At 45.1% G+C, this 20,866-nt stretch overlaps 1 protein-coding gene across 1 annotated transcript; it reads left to right on the forward strand.

The window, feature by feature from the left end:
* The first annotated feature begins 1,317 nt into the window (after nucleotides 1–1,317).
* Cavin2 (caveolae associated protein 2) lies at nucleotides 1,318–14,715 on the forward strand. The gene is made up of 2 exons (XM_006974865.4): nucleotides 1,318–2,149; nucleotides 12,370–14,715. Exons 1-2 carry the CDS (start codon nucleotides 1,667–1,669, stop codon nucleotides 13,132–13,134), a joined length of 1,248 nt encoding a protein of 415 aa, XP_006974927.1. The 5' UTR covers nucleotides 1,318–1,666; the 3' UTR covers nucleotides 13,135–14,715.
* The last annotated feature ends 6,151 nt before the right edge of the window (nucleotides 14,716–20,866 follow it).

Consider the following 20,866-nt stretch of genomic DNA (forward strand, 5'->3'; position numbering starts at 1 on the left):
AAATCAACACTAGATTCATATTTTTGTTTAAATATTTAACACATCTTTGTCGGACTTAAATGTACTAAATGTAAGGGTTTTATTTTTTTTTTTAAAGAAATTTTCTTAATTTCTTAAAAGGCAAAATTCCAATCAAATCTTTTTCTGGCATTTTGAAATCTCTGTTCCCAAAGGCTTCCCTTTAAGTGGGCTGGGGGAGCTACCAACTATCTGAGGAAACTGGGGGCCTCTATAGTGTCTTTAATGCATCTTTCTCATGAGCAGGCAGGTACTCATTGAAGGCATCTTCCTGGCACATGCTCTGTGAATACTCCCTGCATACGGCATGCAGCCAAGGATAAGGGAACCAATGAACATGCCACCATGAGAGCTATTATTTCATTGGTTTACGTGGAGATATTGCCATTAAGAAAGGCACCCTCCCATGATGGGTCCCTGACCCAGTATGAGCTGACATTTGTTCTTGAAATCCTTCATGCGGCTCTGTCACAAACTTCCTCCTAAAAGCACCTGCACGGTCTAGATTCATTTAAGACCAACTCAAGCATGTAAAGTCGTCTGAGGAAATAAGCCCCACATCCCAAAGGCCCGGCTAAGGAGGGCCACATGTGAGAACGGGTGTGCCACTTCACGGAGCAGGAATCTGGAAATGTCAAGCGTTAGAACCACTCCAACTCAACCTGGCCCGCCCGCCGCCGTCACACTTCTGGGCTGTGTCAATAAACGCCTCGCAAGGATGGGAATTGAGAAATTCTCGGCATGAATTCAGAATTAATGGAGACAGATCAGCACTTTCTCTTTTTTCTCTTTCCATCTTTTAAAAAAGTTTTTTTTTAAGTGTCTGTGATTCTAAGAAAGCATTCATTCAAAAGGTTTCCATCCTTATGTAACAGTTCACAGCGTGCAACGCCTCTTGTCTTAACATCCCTGAAGTCTAAGCTCTTTCATGTTGGATTGCGTCCTCTCTTGCAAGAGTAGGACGCACCAGGCACCAGGCTGTTTCCCTTGTCATTATCAGAGTAAATTCCATTCCTTTGCAAATGAGAAACGGAACACCACAAACTTGGCCCGCACAGACCCCTTCAACTCTACCCCTCCCAGAAGGGCACTCTGTGTTCTGCAACCTATCAGCCAGCTCTGCCGCAAGAGCAAACAATACTTTCGGTTACAATAACTTGTATCCAGGAAAAAAAAAAAAAAACAGGCGGTCTGTAACATAGCAGCCCGAGGAAAGTTTACCAGCTTTAGCCAATCAGAGGCTGGGGAACTCAGCCAAGTTAACATGTTTCTCTCCGCCTCTAAATGAACTCATGATTGAAATATGGCATTGAACTTGTTTTAAAAAGGGAAGGGGGAAAAAAAGGCCAGTGCAGTAAAGAGCTCGGGCTTGTGGGGAACGTGGTTAGGAAGTGTGCTTGTCGCTGAACCGGAGTGGGTCCTGTAACCTTTGCCTCCCACTGGGCGGAGTAGGGCCTTTAAGAGCAGCTGGAATGCAGTTCCCCTGATCAGCGTAGCCAGTTATTCCCTGTCTGAACCTCTGCTAGCCCTAGAGAACAGAGCTCGGTTCAGACCAACGGGCCTCCTGCGCTGTTCACCACAGCCCACTTCTTGCCTGAGCAAGAAACTTCCAGCAGCAGCGGGGAAGCAGGTTCCCATCTGTCCAGCCATGGGAGAGGACGCCGCACAAGCGGAGAAGTTTCAGCACCCACATGCTGACATGCTCCAGGAGAAGCCATCCAGCCCCAGCCCGATGCCTTCCTCCACACCGAGCCCCAGCCTGAACCTGGGGTCCACCGACGAGGCCATCCGGGACAACTCGCAGGTGAATGCGGTCACCGTACACACACTCCTGGATAAGCTAGTCAACATGCTGGACACCGTGCGAGAGAACCAGCACAACATGGAACAGCGACAGATCCACCTGGAGGGCTCGGTGAAGGGCATCCAGAACGACCTCACCAAGCTCTCCAAGTACCAGGCCTCCACCAGCAACACGGTGAACAAGCTGCTGGAGAAATCCCGCAAGGTCAGCGCTCACACGCGCGCCGTCCGGGAGCGCCTGGAGAAGCAGTGTGTACAGGTGAAGAGGCTGGAGAACAACCACGCCCAGCTCCTCCGACGCAACCACTTCAAAGTGCTCATCTTCCAGGTTAGTGCTCCCAGGGGACCCCTCCCCATACGAGATCTCTGTCCTCCAGGCTTTCACGGCCATCTTTCCATCTGTCTGGCCCGTCAAGCATCACACACACAAAGCATTGTCCCTCCAGCTGCCTGCTACAGGCAACTGTGGAATTGTGCCCATAGGGGCTGGCATCTCCCCGTCCTTCAGGCAACGCCTGCGGAGCTGGCAGGCTGGGGACATTTGTCAGGGAACACCTAGATGCACTTGGTAAAGGGTGGGAGGCTGAGCAGGTGCATGTACCCACTGTAGACAAATTCATTTGTCTGTTTTCATTGGGAATTTGGGCTGTGGCTGCAGCTGTTAGCTGGACAGAGCAAATTAATTCCGTGGCTGTTTATTAACTCTTAGTGGAAGTGAAGTAACGATATGAAGGATTTGTTTTCTTTTGTTCTAACCAAGACTGCACACACATGACCTTTAAACTATCCCTTTTCCCAAAGGATCCTGGTGTTTTGGAAACTAACAAAACGGAAAGTTGAACTAGCCTTGTTCTTTAAGACATCTTTTGTCAAAACAGTCTCCAGTTCCTTCCTAGCAAATGATGCCATAAAAGTGTGAAGCAAAGTGTAACTCCTTACAAACACACTAGCTATGCCCCTCGATGCTCAGAAGAACATAAACCCTAAAGTGAAATAAAAGAAGTGTTATCAGTGGTAGTCACAAAGACCAGCCTTCAATATCTTCTCCTTCAAATGGCTGCCCTACCATAAAAAGGCTACTTAATTTTTTTAATGCATCAATGATGCAATTAATGTAGCAAAGGCTATTTGGGGACAGGAAGATTGCGTGGGTCTGTTGTTCGGCCAAGTGGTGGGCATCTGTGAATCCAAGGGCTGCCCTGCCTAATGCTGGAAGCCCTTCCATGGGTGGCACCGAGCCAACCCAGAACCCAGGAAGCATTGCCATCCTGCCTTGGGGCTGTCTCCTTGTGACCATGTGAATAGGAGAAAATTTCAAAGCCATGGAGGGGAGAGGCCATAACCAACAGACTGGGAAAGCATACAGGGAGAGCCTTTATCTCCCAAGAGACATTTAGAAACTGGGATCGAAACCAAAGGAGCCTTCTCTTGCCTAATGAATCTGCTCTGTCAAGTCAGAGTCCGAGCCTGCCTATCACCAAAGAAGGAAAGGCTCGTCTGGATGCCTTGCGTCCCTCCCCAAATTACACTTGAGTGTTGGGAGGTTCAGGCCACTGAGGCTCCTGTACCTCACAGGCTTTCCCAGTCAGGAAACTTCAGGCTTTTAATGCAGATGCAATAGCTTTTCAGGAAGCAGTTGAACTGGAAAGAGATGTGTTCAGCCATCTGAAATTCTACCTTTATTAGCCTAAGAGATCCTAGAAGCCTTAACTCTCAAGACATTCCTAAAATAATGATTTCAAAAAAAAAAGGAACATGTGCAGACCTGTCAAAAGAAACTTCCCTCCCTTCAGTATGAATCAGGGATAGTACCTCTTGTCATTCATTAAGGAGGGGAGGAAAGTATTTCTCTAGTAAAGGAAAAGGATGTTAAGGATTCGTTTTTGTTTTGATATGAATGTTCTACCCGTATGAGAAGGAGGGATGGAGGAGACGAATGATTATACATTCAAGAGTACTGTGGCTCTGGCGGTGGGGGACTTAAAGGCATGTGCTGTTGATGAGAACCCCACAAAAATCACCTGTTTTATTGCGGTGGATGGACAGGTGTGGCACTGCACCTGAAATGGTGAGAATTCTTCACATAACGAGGAAATGTTGAAACAGGAGCACTCAAGCCCAAAACGGAAGCTAAGGGAGTCCGAAGGAAAGTGAGCAGACTATGCGGGGGCCGTGAACAAGCACCCCAACACATGTGTAAAGAGTGCTTTAGAAGGCGGGGAACTTCAGGCAAGTGACTAGACCTTCCTCTCCCCTAACTCAAGGGGATTGGACTCCCAGCTCTGAAGGCACAAGATGGTCGGTTGGAAAAACCGAATGTAACTGTGGTTGTCTTCAGTGTTTTGTCTTTCTGAAAGCAGAGGTTTTAATAAGGTACCAATTATGCTAATGGGTGAAACAATAGATTTGATTAAAGTGGAGTCCAGGATAGTGGGTGGGAAGACAAAGTGTCACACAGACGCTGGCCCGCCTCCTACTTTGATCGTTTGCCAACTGTGTTGATTGTGGACACATTTGCTAGCTGGAAGCCTCTGTTTCCCCTTGTCAACACAGAAGATATTAGTAAGAACGAGACACAGTTGAGCTCCTTAATAAACCCAGCGTACACTGCTAAGCACTACTCTCTTGCCTATCCCCAAGTTACAGATGACAATGCCGAGTTTGTCTGAAGTCGTTTAGCCCACAGGTGAGGAATAAAGGAAATAACATCTTTAAAATGGCTCCTACAGACTGGCATGGTGTACGTGCTCACTGAGTAGAAGCTATTGGCTGTGTGGGCCTGAAATGCAGGCCTGAGACAGGAAGCTCCACTTCCACTGGGTTAGAAATACGGTTCTCGAGCCAAAACTGACCCCACCCTTCTGAGGACCTTGAAATGGCTTTGCTTATCCCTTTCTAGTTGAGACTCACTAGTGTATACACACATGCACATGACTGCTATATGTCTACCATCATTTCAGAATCAGTGTTGTATCATAACTCATGAAAGCAAAGGACTCTACCCAAAATACCTACTCTAAGTAGACCGTTCTAATACGGTGGTGGAAAGGAACTATCTCAGACCTGCAGAGAATGTGGATCTCGAATATGATACTGGTACCACTTTGTGCCTTGAAAAGTTTTGTCACTTTCAGTACACTTGGAGCCTATGATGCGATTCTCCTCACTAAGCTATCACTTTTCTGGTTTAGGGCAAAAAGTATTTGAAAATAAGAGGAGTGTTTAAAAAGAAAATCTGTCCCTTGACTTGGGCCTATTTGGGAACTGTAATGTGAAGATAGAGCTATGTAGATCTGAGGAGATCTACAGTTTGTGAGATGCTGTCACATCATCCCAGAACTACCTCTGAGTGTGTGTATCTGCTTGCATGTGTGTGTGAGTGTGTGTATCTGCATCGTGTGACTTATATGTGAATATATCTGTGTTTGAGAGTGCTTGAGTATGTGTGTGAGTGTGGTGTGTGTGTGTGTATCTGCTTGTATATATGTGTTTGTGTGTGTGTGTGTGTGTGTGTGTGTGTGTGGTGTGTATGTGTGTATCTGTGTGTGAGTATATCTGTGTTTGAGAGAGAGAGAGAGAGAGAGAGAGAGAGAGAGAGAGAGAAGGATAATTTATGAGATACTTATACTTTTGACCTTTTAATTCCTGTCTTTGTTTTAAATCTACTTAAAACGTGCCATTTACTTATTGAAGTTTCGCTGTGCTGCACATCACTATTGTAGTTAATAAGCATCCAGTTCCTCAGTGAATACTTCCAATTACAGCCATCAGGATCTGAAAACCAGAGAAACAATTGCCCTCTTGAACACTGAGAGAAATTTGGAAACCCCAGTTAAATTCAGAAAATTTTCTTTTTAATTTTTTTCTGCAAAAGTTTAATGTAATATTTGAATTCAAAATAGTGAGACATAAACCAGCATAAATAAAATAAGACCTACAGGCATTGGTGACCAAAATACTAATGCTAAGGAAATACTAAGCTTACCCTTTTCCCTGGAAGCATGCCTATCCTTTCATAACAGCAGAAGTTGTAGAACTAAGAGGAAATGTTCTCCGCCGGTTGAAGAGGCTTCAGGAACTGCACAGTAACTCACCCCGAGGGTGAGGTGACTCTTACATCCTCGGAAGGTTCTAGTAATGGTTATTTGAAAAGGCAGCCTGGGAATAATTTCAAAATCAGGAAACAAAATGAGAGTGCACATGGACAGCTTGCACTTTCATCCACATGGAGTTGTGAAATTGGATTAAAAAGGCGGAGAAAGGGTACATATTTGCAGCAGATACATTCTGAAAACTTGAGTCTGTAAATGTGCTTTAGACATTCATCATGTGGTTCCTCCAATGATATCGGAATTTTAGGAGTATACTAATAATAAAATCTCCCTATGATTCTTTTTAAATCAATTAGTTTAAAAGAGGACTTTATCCAAAATCATTGCTCTAAAAGCTGTTCAATTAGTATGGACTGGAAAGAAATGGGAATCTGGGTAATCAAAGATGCCTTTATATAAAAACACTCCACGTTTGTATCACAGGTCAATGTTCCTTTAACAGAATATTGGTTTTGCTGTGTTACTTTTCCAGTGCCCTTTTAGTTTATGAGATAAAAAAAAAATTATTTCTTATTGTTATTATTTACACTTAGTAAATGTCAACATTGCCTCAGGCACTAGAAGTAAATGACTGATTATAGTTAGTATTTCTTTGGGGAAAAAATTACATTCATATAAATAGATAGATGATAGATACATATATACATACACATACATGGGGTGTGTGTGTGTGCGTGTATGTGTGTGTGTGTGTGTGTACGCACTAGCCTCTGTGTCAGAGGCAGTCCCCTCTAGCCTTCCCACTTTTGAAATGCTCTTCAATGGGGTTCAGGTCCTGTACTTTTTGTTCCTGTGTGGAATTAAATACATTCAGTGTGAATGGGTTTACCATGATACTGTTCCTGTGAATGGTTACTTCTTTTTGTGGTATGTAGATTAAAAATCACATAATCAAATATGTTTGATCTGGAAACCCCTTAATAACCATTTAGTTTAACATTATTTTCTATGAAAGAAACTTAGGGACTGAGAAACAAAATGACTGCCAAGGTCTCATTTCATTGATAAGAGAAATTATAGAATTGTGAAACAGGTAAATATAAAAACCATAACCTCACTGTGATAAAGTTCATGTTTATGAGTTTTACTAGATCAGCTTTTAAATAATTCAGTGTCTGGTTTTTGTTTTGTTTTTATGTTTTTTTATGTGCAACAAAGAATACCTAACCAATGTGATCTTTTAAAAAAAAATTGAACCCTTGATAACACTGAAAATAATGAGACTTTTAAATCCTCCAGAATGTGAAAGACTACCCAGGGATTATAACTAATGCATTTTATTCCTATGACTTGCTGATTCCACCGGCAGCCGCCCTGGGGGTGCAGTTCTAATCAATGGCTTTATCCACTTGGCAATCTATACCTCAGAAACACAATTTGGAGAAAACCATCAATGTGTAAAGGAGACCTATAAATCAGAATGTCAGGTGTATGTAGTTTCATTTTAATAACTAGTATTTGGAGATTATTGGATAAAGTATTCCATGGACACAAAGTTGTGTTCTTCACATCCCAGCGGGATGCCACCCTGCCCCTCTTATTTTTATCTAACAACAGGAATGAGAAGGGGATGGCAGGAGAGTGAACAGCTGGCCTCTCTCTCCTCTCTAGGGGGTTTAATGGACTAAAAGTTGATTTCCTTTTCTAATGCTGGTCACGGAGTCTTTTGTTCTTAAGTTTGCATGTCTATATATGTGCAGAGAAGATGTGTGTCATCAGCTTCAAACCAAGAAGTGTCCAGCAGGCTGGAGGTTGCTCTGCATGGATATTTACATGCACTCCGGGGGGAACTGTTGGTTCACGAGAATCAATGTAACAGCAAACAGGCTGAAACTCAAGGAGAAAACGCTACTCCTCGGGAGTTTGTTCCATGCCTTTCTCCCATATGCTACAAGCATATCCATCATATATGTTTGAAGTGTACTGTTTAGTGCTCCCTTCCTTTGAAAACCTCCTAGGGGTCCTTTTTAAAGGTCAGAACCAGGAACACCTGCATCCGTGGAGGCTGAGGACCTTTTTGAAAACAAAGGACAAATAACCACCTGCTCCTAGGGGGCTTCTCCTAGGTAGAGCTGCCCAAGGAAATAATCCGCGGGGATTCTCTGTGCCATTTCAGGTAGACAAATCAGCAGCTAGCTTCAGTCAGCAGCAGCAGAACTAGGGTGTATACTCAAGCCTCACTCTTAGAACAGCTGTCGGTCTGGGAATCTGTAAGAGAAAGCAGGTCACAAACATCACAACTGAAGGGTGGTCAAAGAAGTGCCACCTCACTGGCAGACCTAGTGTGTTTCACGGAGGTGTGCAAAAGGACCACACACTAGACCACAGGCACTGATGAGAGATCCTAGTCACACTGAATTCCCACCACGCTCGCTCTGCAGGCTTTGTGTAAGGTAGTGACTTTGAAGGAAGGGAACTGGTATTTTTCTGATTCTAAACAAGCGCTTTGGAAAAAAAAAGAGAGCTATGTGCTCAGGAATTCATGGACTTCTGTGCGAAAGGAAAGGAGTTGCCTTCCAAGAAGATGCCAAAAGAACCCACCAAATACAGAACCCTGTCCAGGAGACAGAACATAAAATATTGCCTGGGTAATTGAAGCGACGTCTGAGACACAGCAGCTGGCCAAGAAGACATTGCTCAGTAGTTTCCAGTCGCATAAAGACACATCCGACTCACTCTGGATTATCTCTGCTCCTGCTGAGTTAATTCCATAATTGGCAACAAAGAGTTCACGTGTAAATTTCCCTGTAAATTTTCACATTTCACAAAAGAGTTCAGCTGGGTTCCCACCTTCCCTCAGCACCCCTGCCCCACCCCCATGTTGGACTATCTATCACAGACATTCCAATTCACCTTCTAATCCGCTCTCCTCAGAGCTCTCCTTGAAAGATTCATGATAAGAGGGACAAAGGAGCCATAAGACTCGACCGTAGCTCTGCTTTGGTAATAATAAAATTTTCATTTAAGGAAAACAGAAATTTATTTCAATTCTACCTTTTGTTAAAACTGAAGAACAGAAAGTTACCCCATCTGCAACTTTTGATTGCCCTGGGAGATTATGGTACAGACAATGTACCTTAAGGCTTAGTTTTTGCAGTTTCCTGCCTGGATTCCATCTCTCCTCACTAAGGACTTTTAATAACATTTCACTGAGCTCTTGGTTTTTATCCTTCCCTGCAAGCAACAACTGCCGAACCTCCTCAACCCTCTTAATCAAACCCCAGGAGAAATTCTGCTTCAGGACTAAACATCAGAGCCCCAACTACTTCTGCAATATTCATCCATCCGCTGGAAACAAACCCCTTCTTTCCGAGGGAGACGGCGGCTCCCCTCAGGCCTTGGCGTCCCTAGTTTCCACAGTGCTACCAGCAATCAGCAAACTTCCCTCTAGACACAGAACTGAGCAGGCCGTTCTCTCCCGGCCCTCCAGCCTGCCCCACATAGAGCCTGCTACACCTCAGGCACCTTCACGACCTTCTTAGGAGGCCATCTTTCCCAAGGGGCTCATCCAGGAAGCAGTTGCTAAACTTTACATGTAGTGAGCCAGTGGTGAAGAAGAGACAAAAATCCTTCTAGGAAGCACGTGCCGGCGAGTCACAGCCCACTTCAGCTTGGAGCCTGGCATGCTGTTCTCTTCAAAAGTCCACGCCCAAAAGGACACCCGGGAACTAGGCACTGTCAATAGCTCTTCGGTTATGGTTGAGGCCTGGGTGATCGTCTACACCATCTATGCTGAAATTTGGGGTAGGCTTATCTTTTGCAGGTCTTGTGCAGGGAGCCCCAACAGCTGTGGGTTCATGAGTGTGATACTTGTGTCACATACTGCTGTGGATATCGCTCTGTATAAATAAAATGCTGATTGGCCAGTAGCCAGGCAGGAAGTATAGGCGGGACAAGCAGAGAAGAGAATTCTGGAAAGTGGAAGGCTGAAGCAGGGAGATGCTGCCAGCATCCACCATGAAAAGCAAGATGTAAGGTGCCCGTAAGCCATGAGCCACATGGCAACTTATAGATTAATAGAAATGGGTTAATTTAAGATAGAAGAACAGTTAGTAAGAAGCCTGTCAGGGCTGTACAGTTTGTAACCAATATAAGTCTCTGTATTTACTTGGTTGGGTCTGAGTGGCTGTGGGACTGGAGGGTGAGAGAGATTTGTCCTGACTGTGGGCCAGGCAGGACCAGGAAAACTCCAGCTACAACGTACAGAAGACAGATATTCACACCACTTCTCCCTCTCCTCTGGTCCTTAAACCCTTTCCATCCCCCTGCCTCGGTGTTCCCTGAGCCTCCATGACAGGAGGAAGGTTGATAGAGATACGCATTTAGGGACAAGCACTCAGCCTCTTATCCTCAGCGCTGTGACCAGCTGTCTGTCTTTCTATCGACGGCTGCCCACTGCACAGAAAAACTTCTCCCACCAAGGCCCAGAACGGCCCTGGTCTATGATTACAAGCATCAGTATTAAAAAGCTACTTTCACGTAGTAACCATTTAGCAATAACAATAGCAGAATATATCCTAGGGACCATGACCTCCCCAGCCATGAGCTTCAACCAGGGTTATAGTGCCAGACATAAAATCCCTTCCTATGGAGCGGGCCTCAATCCAACCAATCAGAAAGCAGTTAATTACCACTATTGTGCAGTGGCCATGCCTTGTCCAGCAGGTTGGCTTTGTAGGATGCAGGGTGTAGGGCTGGTGTGTTTTCTCTCTCACAGCGGCCTTCGTAACACCTCCCTTCACTGTGAAAGGTAGTCGTCGGGGAAGACAAACAGAATGTAAGTCCACAGACGGCCGTTAGTTTTCCATCCTCCAAGTGTGCTGGGCTGGCTGGGATGCAATCAGGTCACCTGGAGACTCCGGGTGCCGCATAGGTGGAGAGGCGTCTGGACCCGTGCCCTGCTAACGTTCTCACAGAACCCCCCAGTGGCCCTGAGAGTGCATTTTGAAAGCTGCTAATCTAGGTCAAATCCTCTGATTCATATTTGGAAGGAACAGGAACCCAAGGAGATTAAGCTGTTTGCTGAAGCTCCACACCATTTAGCAGAGCAGCGAAGACGCTCGGGCCTCCTGCCACAGCTCTCCATCTCGTGCTGCTGTTTTCTGTGAAGGCACGAGAGCACCATGATAATGGATTCCTGAGTCACCGTAAGCACGAGAAAACACTTAAAACTCAGAGGTGCTCCTGTGCTGTGTGGCCTGAATCTGTCTGTATTCAGATCTCTCCCTCAGCAACTTTGCTCCTTGGGAACGGATTGTCTGTCTCTACCGTTCCCTGAGACCCTGTGGGAGGCCGCACTTGCTTGTGTGAGGGGCTCCCTGAAGGGGGTAGGTGCCCCAGCTTCCCTCCTCACTCTCAGCTGGAGGTGAGGCCAGAGCTTCACTGCCCAAAGAAGCTGCTTCATCCCAGAGGCTTGACACCGCCCTGTCCTCATCTGGTCACACATTTTGCCCCAACTTACTCCCTTACTGATTGCCACAAAACACATCCTGACCCACGTGGCTTTGTAAGCAGGCACCAGGAAGGGTAATCCTCACTTACGTCACTCAATACGTGTGTGTGTGTGTGTGTGTGTGTGTGTGTGTGTGTGTATGTGTGCGCGCGCATGTGTGCATGTGTATGTATGTGTATATATGTATGTGTGTATGTATGAGTGCATGTACGTGTGTATATGTATGTGTGCACATGTATGTGTATGTATGTGTGTATGAGTGCATGTACATGTCTATGTCTGTGTATATATGTATGTGTGTGTATGTGTCTGTATGAGTGCATGTACATATGTGTGTATGTGTGTATCTGTATTGTGTATATGTATGTGTGCACATGTATGTGTGTATGTATGTGTGTGTGTGTATGAGTGCATGTACATATGTGTGTGTGTGTGTGAGAGCGTGTGTGCATGTGTTGATACTGGTCAATCCAACCATCCCCTCCCATGCCCAGGGGAGGAGGAGGGACCTAATCGAGGCTTGTGCACTGTTTTTCACTTAAGGACTCCTCAGTGCTCTCCTCTGCCTCGGTTTCTGTGTTCCAGCCTGAACTTTGGGCGTTTGTAGTGGGACGGTGGCAGCTGTGGCCCCGACCACAAGGAAGGGAGGGAGGAGAGGGGGCCTCTGGGTTCACAGGGCTGTCACTGACTTCGCTTTCTCTATCGAGGCGGCTTCCTGGACTGTGAGTCAGGCCGCTTCCCTCTGCCCGTCCCCGATAGAGCCTTTGCCAGCTACCCTATGGCAGTCCGGCTGGCAGGCCCTGGCCCCACCCGGCCCACGGGCAATGACGGGGCCCAAACCAGAGTGAATGCTTCCCATTCCAGAAAAGCACGTTTGCTTCTGCCATTCCCACGGCCCAGAATACACACCCCAGTTACAGCAGTCGGCAGTGACTGTTTGCACACGATGCCCATGTCGTAAACCCACGCTGCCCTTCTTTTCAGGAGGAAAGTGAGATCCCTGCCAGCGTGTTTGTGAAGGAGCCGGTTCCTGGCCCAGCGGAAGGCAAGGAGGAGCTCGCGGACGAGAACAAGTCCCTGGAGGACACGCTGCACAACGTGGACCTCTCCTCTGAGGACGAGATGCCCTGCGACGAGGAAGCCCTGGAAGACAGCGCGGAGGAGAAGGCCGAGGAAAGCAGGGCGGAGAAAATAAAGAGGTCCAGCCTGAGGAAAGTGGATAGCCTCAAGAAAGCCTTCTCTCGCCAGAACATCGAGAAAAAGATGAACAAGCTGGGGACGAAGATCGTATCCGTGGAGAGGAGAGAGAAGATCAAGAAATCGCTGACACCCAACCACCAGAAGGCGTCTTCAGGGAAAAGCTCCCCCTTCAAGGTTTCTCCGCTCTCCTTCGGCAGGAAGAAAGTCCGGGAGGGAGAAAGCTCTGCAGAAAACGAGATCAAGTCGGAAGACCATGAGGAGGGCTCCCTCACCGAGGGCCTTTCCGAAGCATCCCTCCCCGGCGGCCTGGCGGAGGGCAGTGCAGAAGATGCTGAGAAGCCAGCCTTGAAAGGGAGCAGCTCCGGGGGCGGCCTGGGCAGCAAAGCCGACCTGACCATCGCGGAAGATGAAGAAGAGGAGTCGGTGAGCCTGCAGCAGGCGCAGCAGGTGCGCTATGAGAGCGGCTACGGGGTCGTCTCCGAGGAGATGGAAGGATCCGGGGAGAAACCGGTCCAGCCAGCGGTGCTGCACGTGGACCAGACTGCCTGAGTGCCAGCCAGAGCCCTGGTCCAGTTGCAGAACCCAGCGCTGGCTCAGGGGCATGGGTCGGCATCCCCGAAACCACCTCTGCACCTGTCCATCTCTGCCTGCTCCGCACGCTGTGACTGTCCAGGCCGTCATGATCGGTCGTACTGGACCCTCAGATATACATGGGATCAAGGAAGCAAACCGCCAGGGATTCCACTTTTAATTGGCTCTTAGGTTCTGTTTCTGCAGAATTTGTCCAAGATTGGAAGGAGAAAGAAACGGAGCAGTTAAAAAAAAAAAATCACCAATCTATTTGGCTTAGTCAGAAAAACCAAAGGATATTTAAGATATTCAGTAGTCATGAAATGTGATTTGTGTTTGGTCCTTCTATCATCTTACTGAATAGTGTCGCAGTTGTGTAGAGAATTCTTACCGTATTCTATGAATGGTTACTCTTCAAATATGTGATATAGAATACACACTAGTCTGTAAGCTGAGGATATAACTCCGTATTTAAAAATATATATATTTACAAAAGATAGAGCAAAATGCTCAGCTGGTTATTCTCTTATAGAACCCATTGTTTATTACAAGTTGGGGGGAGATTGAAAGGCTGTGTATGATGGTCAGGTAAGGGCAGTGGGGGCGATTAAGCTAGAAAACTAGAGTGAAGCGATTGGAAAATGAGAGAAATAGAAAACAAAGAATGCCGAAAAGAATGATGAGAAAGAGAAAACCAAAAAAAAAAAGTCGTGCTTAGAAAGCAAAGTATTGACATTTTAAATCTGTTTTGCTCTTTAAATAACAGTACTAAAGAAGCTCATATATCTTGCAAAAATATGTCTTATCTTCCCAATAGTTTCATAGTCTAGTATGAAATAATATAACCAGATATTCTGGTATAAAAGTTGTGGTTCTTCTTGCTAAGTAAATGGCAGTACACACCCTTCTGTGAAGAAGTTAAAAAAGATATTGTCTCTTTAACACTGGAATAACGTAAGGCTATAATAAGTAACATGTACTGTTTTATGGGAAGACCGGTCACACAATTCTTTAATATCTTTCCATTTCAAAGTGACCTTTCCACTCCAAATATGATATAGGTTTATAAGGTATTCAAACCTGCATGTTTAGGAAGAGAAAATTCCAGTTTTCCTTTTTTTATACACAATGGTAATGTCATTCCAGGTAATATTTTATTTATACATTAATTTCACAGGATATTGATGTGTTTTAGCTTCTAAAAGCACACTAGTATTTTATGTCATGTGTATGTTCATTCTGTCTAACACACTAAAAGTTTGCTTTATCTGTTTTTCATTACAAAATGCCAATGTTTTGCTAAGTTACAGTGTAAAGCTAGGAGACCCGGGGCTTGAATCCTCTCCTCTGAATGTGCAGAACCACAAGTGATCTGACGAGCAGAGGTAATTCCAAGCAGCAGCCACAGCTGTTCTCTGATGTCAAGAGAAGGGATGGGGTAAATACAGTGTTGATGGTGTCACCTATCCAGCTGCTACAATAATGTAACCCCCAATACTGAATTGTTGGACTAACAATGCCTGTGTGAAATAAGATTAAATAAACCAAAAATAAAAAGTATATGACAGTGTCAGTTTGTTACAGGCAGAAGGAATTGCTTTCAAAATGTTTTCTGAATGGGACGGTCATATTGATCATTCTGGTCCTATTTCCCTATTAACTCTGCTTTCTTTCTTTCCCCCTTGATCTCATTTAGAAATCCAACACTCATTCCTCAAGTTTAACTTTCTTGACACCACCTTGCCAGCTCTAGAGCATCCGAATGTATTGCAGCAGCTTGATTAACTTGATAGTTCCATCTGCATTGGCTGGTACTGCACCGGGTCTTATAGCACCTTCAGTAGTCCTGCACCCCTGCACCTCTGCTGAGCTGTTCGTTCCGTTTGTGGACTCACACACGCTCTCTTCCTCCGCAGTGACATAGACGACCTAGACTCCTTTACATGACACCAGAGGCAGGCTTGTTCCACCTGCTGTGGAGCGGCTGTCACTTAATGTGGCTGGTGAGTTGGGGGTCCATGGGTCCATGAAACATTCCTCCCTCCCATTGCAGACATACTTTATTTATTCCTATACACTAGATGCTTGTCAGTGGAAACTGCATGCAAACATCTTCAGTTTTACTGACAATCACATTTATTCAATGTTCCACAGTCGAAGCTTTAAAATCCCAAGCAATAAAACAGAGAATTAGGCCAGATAATTGTTGGGAAACACAGACCATAGGGATTAGAGCAAGCAGCATCTGCGGCGATGGAACCTATTCGTTGGGTATGATTGTTGAATTGTTTGCACACTGGTGAGGCTGTGAAGTCCCCAAATTAGATGTGTCTTCTTCCCACCCATCCAATAAAACATCTCTGACTCTATGTGCCTGGAGCTCAGGAACTCGGTTAGTGTTCCCCAAGCATCAGTTACACATTAATAAGGACTGAGATCTGCATCTTAGAAACGGAATTCAGTAGTAAGATTCCTCTATTATATGGATCACAAATCTCACAAAAACGAGCAAAAAAATGTTATTTTTCTACAAGATTTATTTCTTTTAAATTTATGGCTAGTTGGACAGGAATCCTTTCCTCTGACTTAGGAATCCAGTTTTTAGATTAATTACCAGTTCCTTTTATATGTGAAAGTAAAAGCAGAATGATGATTAAAAAAAACTAGTTCTGCACAAATGCACTCTTTTTCAGCATTAATTTTCCACTGAAAACCTCTGTTCCAGCAGTGCCCATCCACAGTGAAGTTTGGCCTTTCTACGCCTCTGCCCACTGTAAGAAAACTAGAGCTCCTCGTAGCCAAGCTGCCAGTGTTAAGTAAAGGTTATAATGAAAGTCATTTCCTACATTAAGACACTAATGCCTGAGCCCAGTTAATTCCTGCTCGAAAGTTTGTTTACTGCCCTACAGCCCAAAGCTAAGTGATTTTATATTGGAGATTGGGAGTATGAGGAATGGAGGTGCGGGCAGCAATCATTATTAACAGTTCCATAGCAACCACAAGTCCTTCCCTAAAACCCAGACTCCAGCACTGCGAAACACGCTGTCGATGAAATTGGCATGGCGACCTTTGTGTGCTGGTTGATCCAGGTGTCCAGATAAAGGATTCTGCAGCCAGCAGCTCATTCCTAAAGGGAGCAGGCAGAAAACTCACACTCTTAAAGGTGCTTTATACTTTAACCGTTGCATTATCTTGCAGTATTTGAAGCCCTAAAATTATTTTTAACTCTGCACACAGACTGCCCAATTAAGAAGTCACACCTCTAGCAACCAGCTTGATGTCCATATATTTATATACTTTACACTGTAAAAATCAATTTGTTAAATATTTATAGAGCAAAGCAACCTTTACTCTCTTCCATTTGCTGGGATTCTTAAGCGCTTTGCAAAGAATACACAAAAATGAAGGGAAAGGCCTGTATTTTTTTTTTATAGTTTCCTTGACTTCAGGTTGAGCACCCCAATGTCCAGCAGTTCTATGGACCTAGCACAAGCATGATGTCACGTATTCAGAACGCTGCTGGGAGAGCACTGGTTTTCTTCCATTTTAGTAGAGTAAGAACTTGAGGTGTTGCTATTAATTTATTTCACGTGGTAAGGTAACGAGGAGGGACTTCAGACATTTTTAAACATTCAATGTGTTTTCACTTAAATACAGAGATACCGTGTCTCTCTGACCTGTGGAGCACAGTCCAAGATACTCCGTTTTTGTGGGTATCAAATTCCAATGTTATTGCGGGCGGTGGTGGCACATGCCTTTAATCCCAGCACTCGGGAGGCAGAGTCAGGAGGATCTCTGTGAGTTCAAGGCCAGCCTGGTCTACAGAGCGAGATCCAGGAAAGGCGCAAAGCTACACAGAGAAACCCTGTCTCAAAAAAAAACAAAAAAAAAACAAACAAAAAAAAAACAACCCCCCCCAAAAAAAAAACAAAATCCAATGTAATAAAATGGCATAGTACCTGCGTATAACCTATGTAGTCCCCTACACACTTTGAATTCCCTCTAGATTGCTACTACCTAATAGATCACACACACACACACACACACACACACACACACACACACACATACACATTTCTAAATTTCTTTATTTATCTTTATTTATGTGTATGGGTGTGCCTGTGTTTGTTGATGGCACCGCATGTCTGCAGGTGCCTGGGGAGGCCAAAGGGTGGTGGGTCCCCTGGAACTAGAGTTACAGGTAGTTGTGAGAAAAGCCCTGATGTGGATGCTGGGAACTGAGCCTGGACCCTTTGAAAGAGTAGCAAGCACCCTTAACTGCTAAACCCGTTTCTCCAGCCCTGACAATGCACACATTTCACACAATAATTGTCATAGCAAATTGTCTAGAAAGACAAGAAAAAAGGTTTACACATTTTAATACTTAGGCGTCTGTTTGTTTTTCTACGGTTATTTTTGATCTGTGGCTGGACCCACTGATGCAGAACTATGGATACAGACACTGACTGCTTTTTGTTTGAGGGCTGCAGTCATATGACTTGCCCAAGTTAACATACCTTGGAAATAGTTCCTGTGGTCAACCCCAATCTGAAATCCATTCTACTAAACAGACTCCTCACTATGGCGTAAGTGTGCTTGTTATGAATTGCTTTCTAAGCGCTCAAGGTCTACCTGTTCACTTCATTTTATCATTCCTACAGGATCACAGACAGCTGCCCTTCAAAAATGATCCTCATGATTGTCATTTCAGTGCTTTAAATACACACACACACACACACACACACACACACACACACACACACACCGCTGATGGATTTTGGAAACTAATTTTTTTTAATAGGTCCTTGGTGTCATCCATTATCGGGGCTGCAGGACTCACTTTGGGGCAAGCTGTTGACAGAGATAGATCCTGCAAGTTGCTCACTCAAAGATGAGTTCTGCCTCAAACTCTGTGTGTCATGGGAGTCATATTCCTCTGTCATTCCTGAGAAACTGCTACGATCTGCTCAGATACCTTCTCTCATAGGCTGACACAGAGAGCAGAATTAGCTCAGGGTAGGAAGGAGGTGGAGTTTGGAGGGCAGGTGGACCATGATGCACAGGGCAGGAAGGGGGAGTTTGGAGGGCAGGTGGACCATGATGCACAGGGCAGGAAGGAGAAGTTTGGAGGGCAGGTGGACCATGATGCACAGGGCAGGAAGGAGGAGTTTGGAAGGCAGGTGGACCATGGTAGCATGCAGCCCTTTCAGTGAACATAATTGCTACAGTATTGTGAAGCTTTCTTCTCAGGAAATGCAGGGGGCTGGGTCAAAGAAGATGCTTGAACCCCCTTCTCTATGGGCAAAGACATCAAAGGAAGCCCTCTGGGCCAGTGCCCACTTACCAAGTCCCTCCAAAGGCTTTGGCAGCGCTCACCAACTTCACCGTCGGAAGGGCTCAGACGGACCTGAAACGGCTTAAGCAAGAGGCGGCAGCTGTGGCAGAGCTGTTCCAGGTGGGCTCTCTGATGAGGCAAGCTTACAACTCACCTGCCTGCAGGCATGCCTTTTCCTCATCCCCACAAAGGGCAAGCATGTTCTAGACGCCATAAAGGCTATGCGATTCCAGTTGCCATATGGAAAACCAGGCCAGTGGTGCCAATATTTAGACTTCGCCTTGAAAGAGCCAAAATTCCAATTTCTTTGTGATGGGAAAAATCTCTTGGCTTTTAGTTTCTGGCAAGTAGCTCAACTCATTTTTTAAGCAGTTGTGCACTGTACAAGCCAAATATCAATATTTGTTGGCTGGATGTGGTCCAGGCACAGACCATCAGTTTTTGACTCCTGATCTCTGGAGATGAGGGCTCTGGGATTTTTCTTGCCTTCCAGAAGACCGTAAACTCCAGAGTAGAATGCTAGCAAGAGTATCAGATTTGCCTAAAGAGCACAGAAACATTCCTAGGGAACATAAAGTGCAAAACGCTCCTGCCAGAGCCTCTAAGAACATTCTCTCTCCCTGTGGCTGCTTTCTAGATGTATCAGAAGATTACCGTTCATGACGTGAGCTTGGTGGGAGACAGGAGCAGAAGCCAACAGCCGGGGCAGGGGGAGGTGGTTACATGTCCATTAGTGAGAAGGCATCATCCCTTGCCATTTACCTGTGTGAGTTACCTGCAGCATGCCCAGACATTGGGTGAGTGGACTCAGTTCACTAAACATGCAAACTTTCTCTCCTATTTGTACCTCAGCTGAAAAATGTCTGCTTTGGTCAATAACTTGGAGACCTTATAGATGAGGAAAAGCAAGTCTGTGTTCTGCTCTGCCATGTATCATGGGGAATTGCCAGCCAATACTTGTTCCTCAACTCTTCATTGTTGATAATGAGCTACAGAAGGGGAAGAACACAGCTCCATTTTTTTGGATGCTAAATTGAGCTTTCAGAACTCAGAGTTGGAGAAAGAAACTGATACAGATTTAGCACAGGGTCATGATGTCCTTTGTGAAAGAGAAACTTTTCATGCTCGGAACCACTTGTAGTACTGAGGAAGGGCAAGGCTTAGCTAGGTCTCTAAGGGCTACTTGCATGGCAATTACCTTCTAACCCTAAGGACATAGAGGAAAATGCACCATGGTCTAGTGAATAAGCCCTACTTGGTAAATTAAATTTCCTAGGGTCTTTAAATCAATAATTTCAAGTCTCTAAATAGACAAAAGAAAGAAAGAAATTCCCACCCTAGGATGCATGTAGATACACAGTATCACAACTTAGGGGATTGGCCTTGAAATTCAACACAGAAAGCAAATGAAGCATATTGAGTATGATTTAGTATACCACTTAGCTCACTGCCATGGTATGAATATGAAATGTACCCCAAAGGCTCGTGTGTTGAAGGATTGAATCCCAAACGATGGTGCTGTTTGGAGAGGTGGTAGAAAGTTTGGCAAGTGGCATCTTGCTGGAGTAAATGAGGCACTGGACATGCCTCAGAGGTTACCCCTGGCTCCCGGTTCCTCGTTGTGACTCGCTCCCCGTTCATAAAGGGGGTAGCTCCTGCTAATGTTCTGCCTCACCAGGGCTCTTGCATCAGTGGACCGCTGGGACCCTGAACCTAAGTAACTCTTCAGTTGTTCAGATCGAGGAATTCATCTCAGCAATGGAAAGCTAACACATTCACTGTTCTAGTTCCTTCTACCATCTCTCTCTATTCTCGGGCGGTAAGGCCTTCTTCCCAACGACCTCGTAGCTGGGGTTTGCAAAGATTAAATGAAATTAGTTAAGCATGAATTATCCAATAACTACAAAGAATTTTTATCTGCCAGAAGCATTTTCTCGATGCATATTTCATTTTGTTTATTAACATTCATTATATTTATTGGGCATTTGTGTCAAGCCCTGTGTTAAGCATGCATATAAAACAAAAGAACGTCTTTGCCATGCAGAGATTCCCTGTCTCTGCACTCAGATGGAGAGCTGAGAATTCCCTATAAAAGGAATGTGAACTTACTGTAGCAAAGCAAGAGGGAACCTTCCATTGGAGAGAGAGATGCTCCTCAGCCTCACAGAAACAATGTGCATACACTCAGCCGAGATCACTAAATGGAGGATCTGGAGCTTGTCTTTGCAAGTCTCAGACCTTCTAGAAACTGGGTGGTTTGTTCACAGCAGAAATGCATTTCTCACAATTTTAAAGGCAAAGACACCTGAGGACAGGTACTGGCCGATTCAGTCTTGCAAAAAGGCCTTGCCTTCTGGCTTGCAATGGTAACAGCAA

Source organism: Peromyscus maniculatus, chromosome 13 (assembly GCF_049852395.1).
Source record: "Peromyscus maniculatus bairdii isolate BWxNUB_F1_BW_parent chromosome 13, HU_Pman_BW_mat_3.1, whole genome shotgun sequence".
Taxonomy (NCBI): Eukaryota; Metazoa; Chordata; class Mammalia; order Rodentia; family Cricetidae; genus Peromyscus; species Peromyscus maniculatus.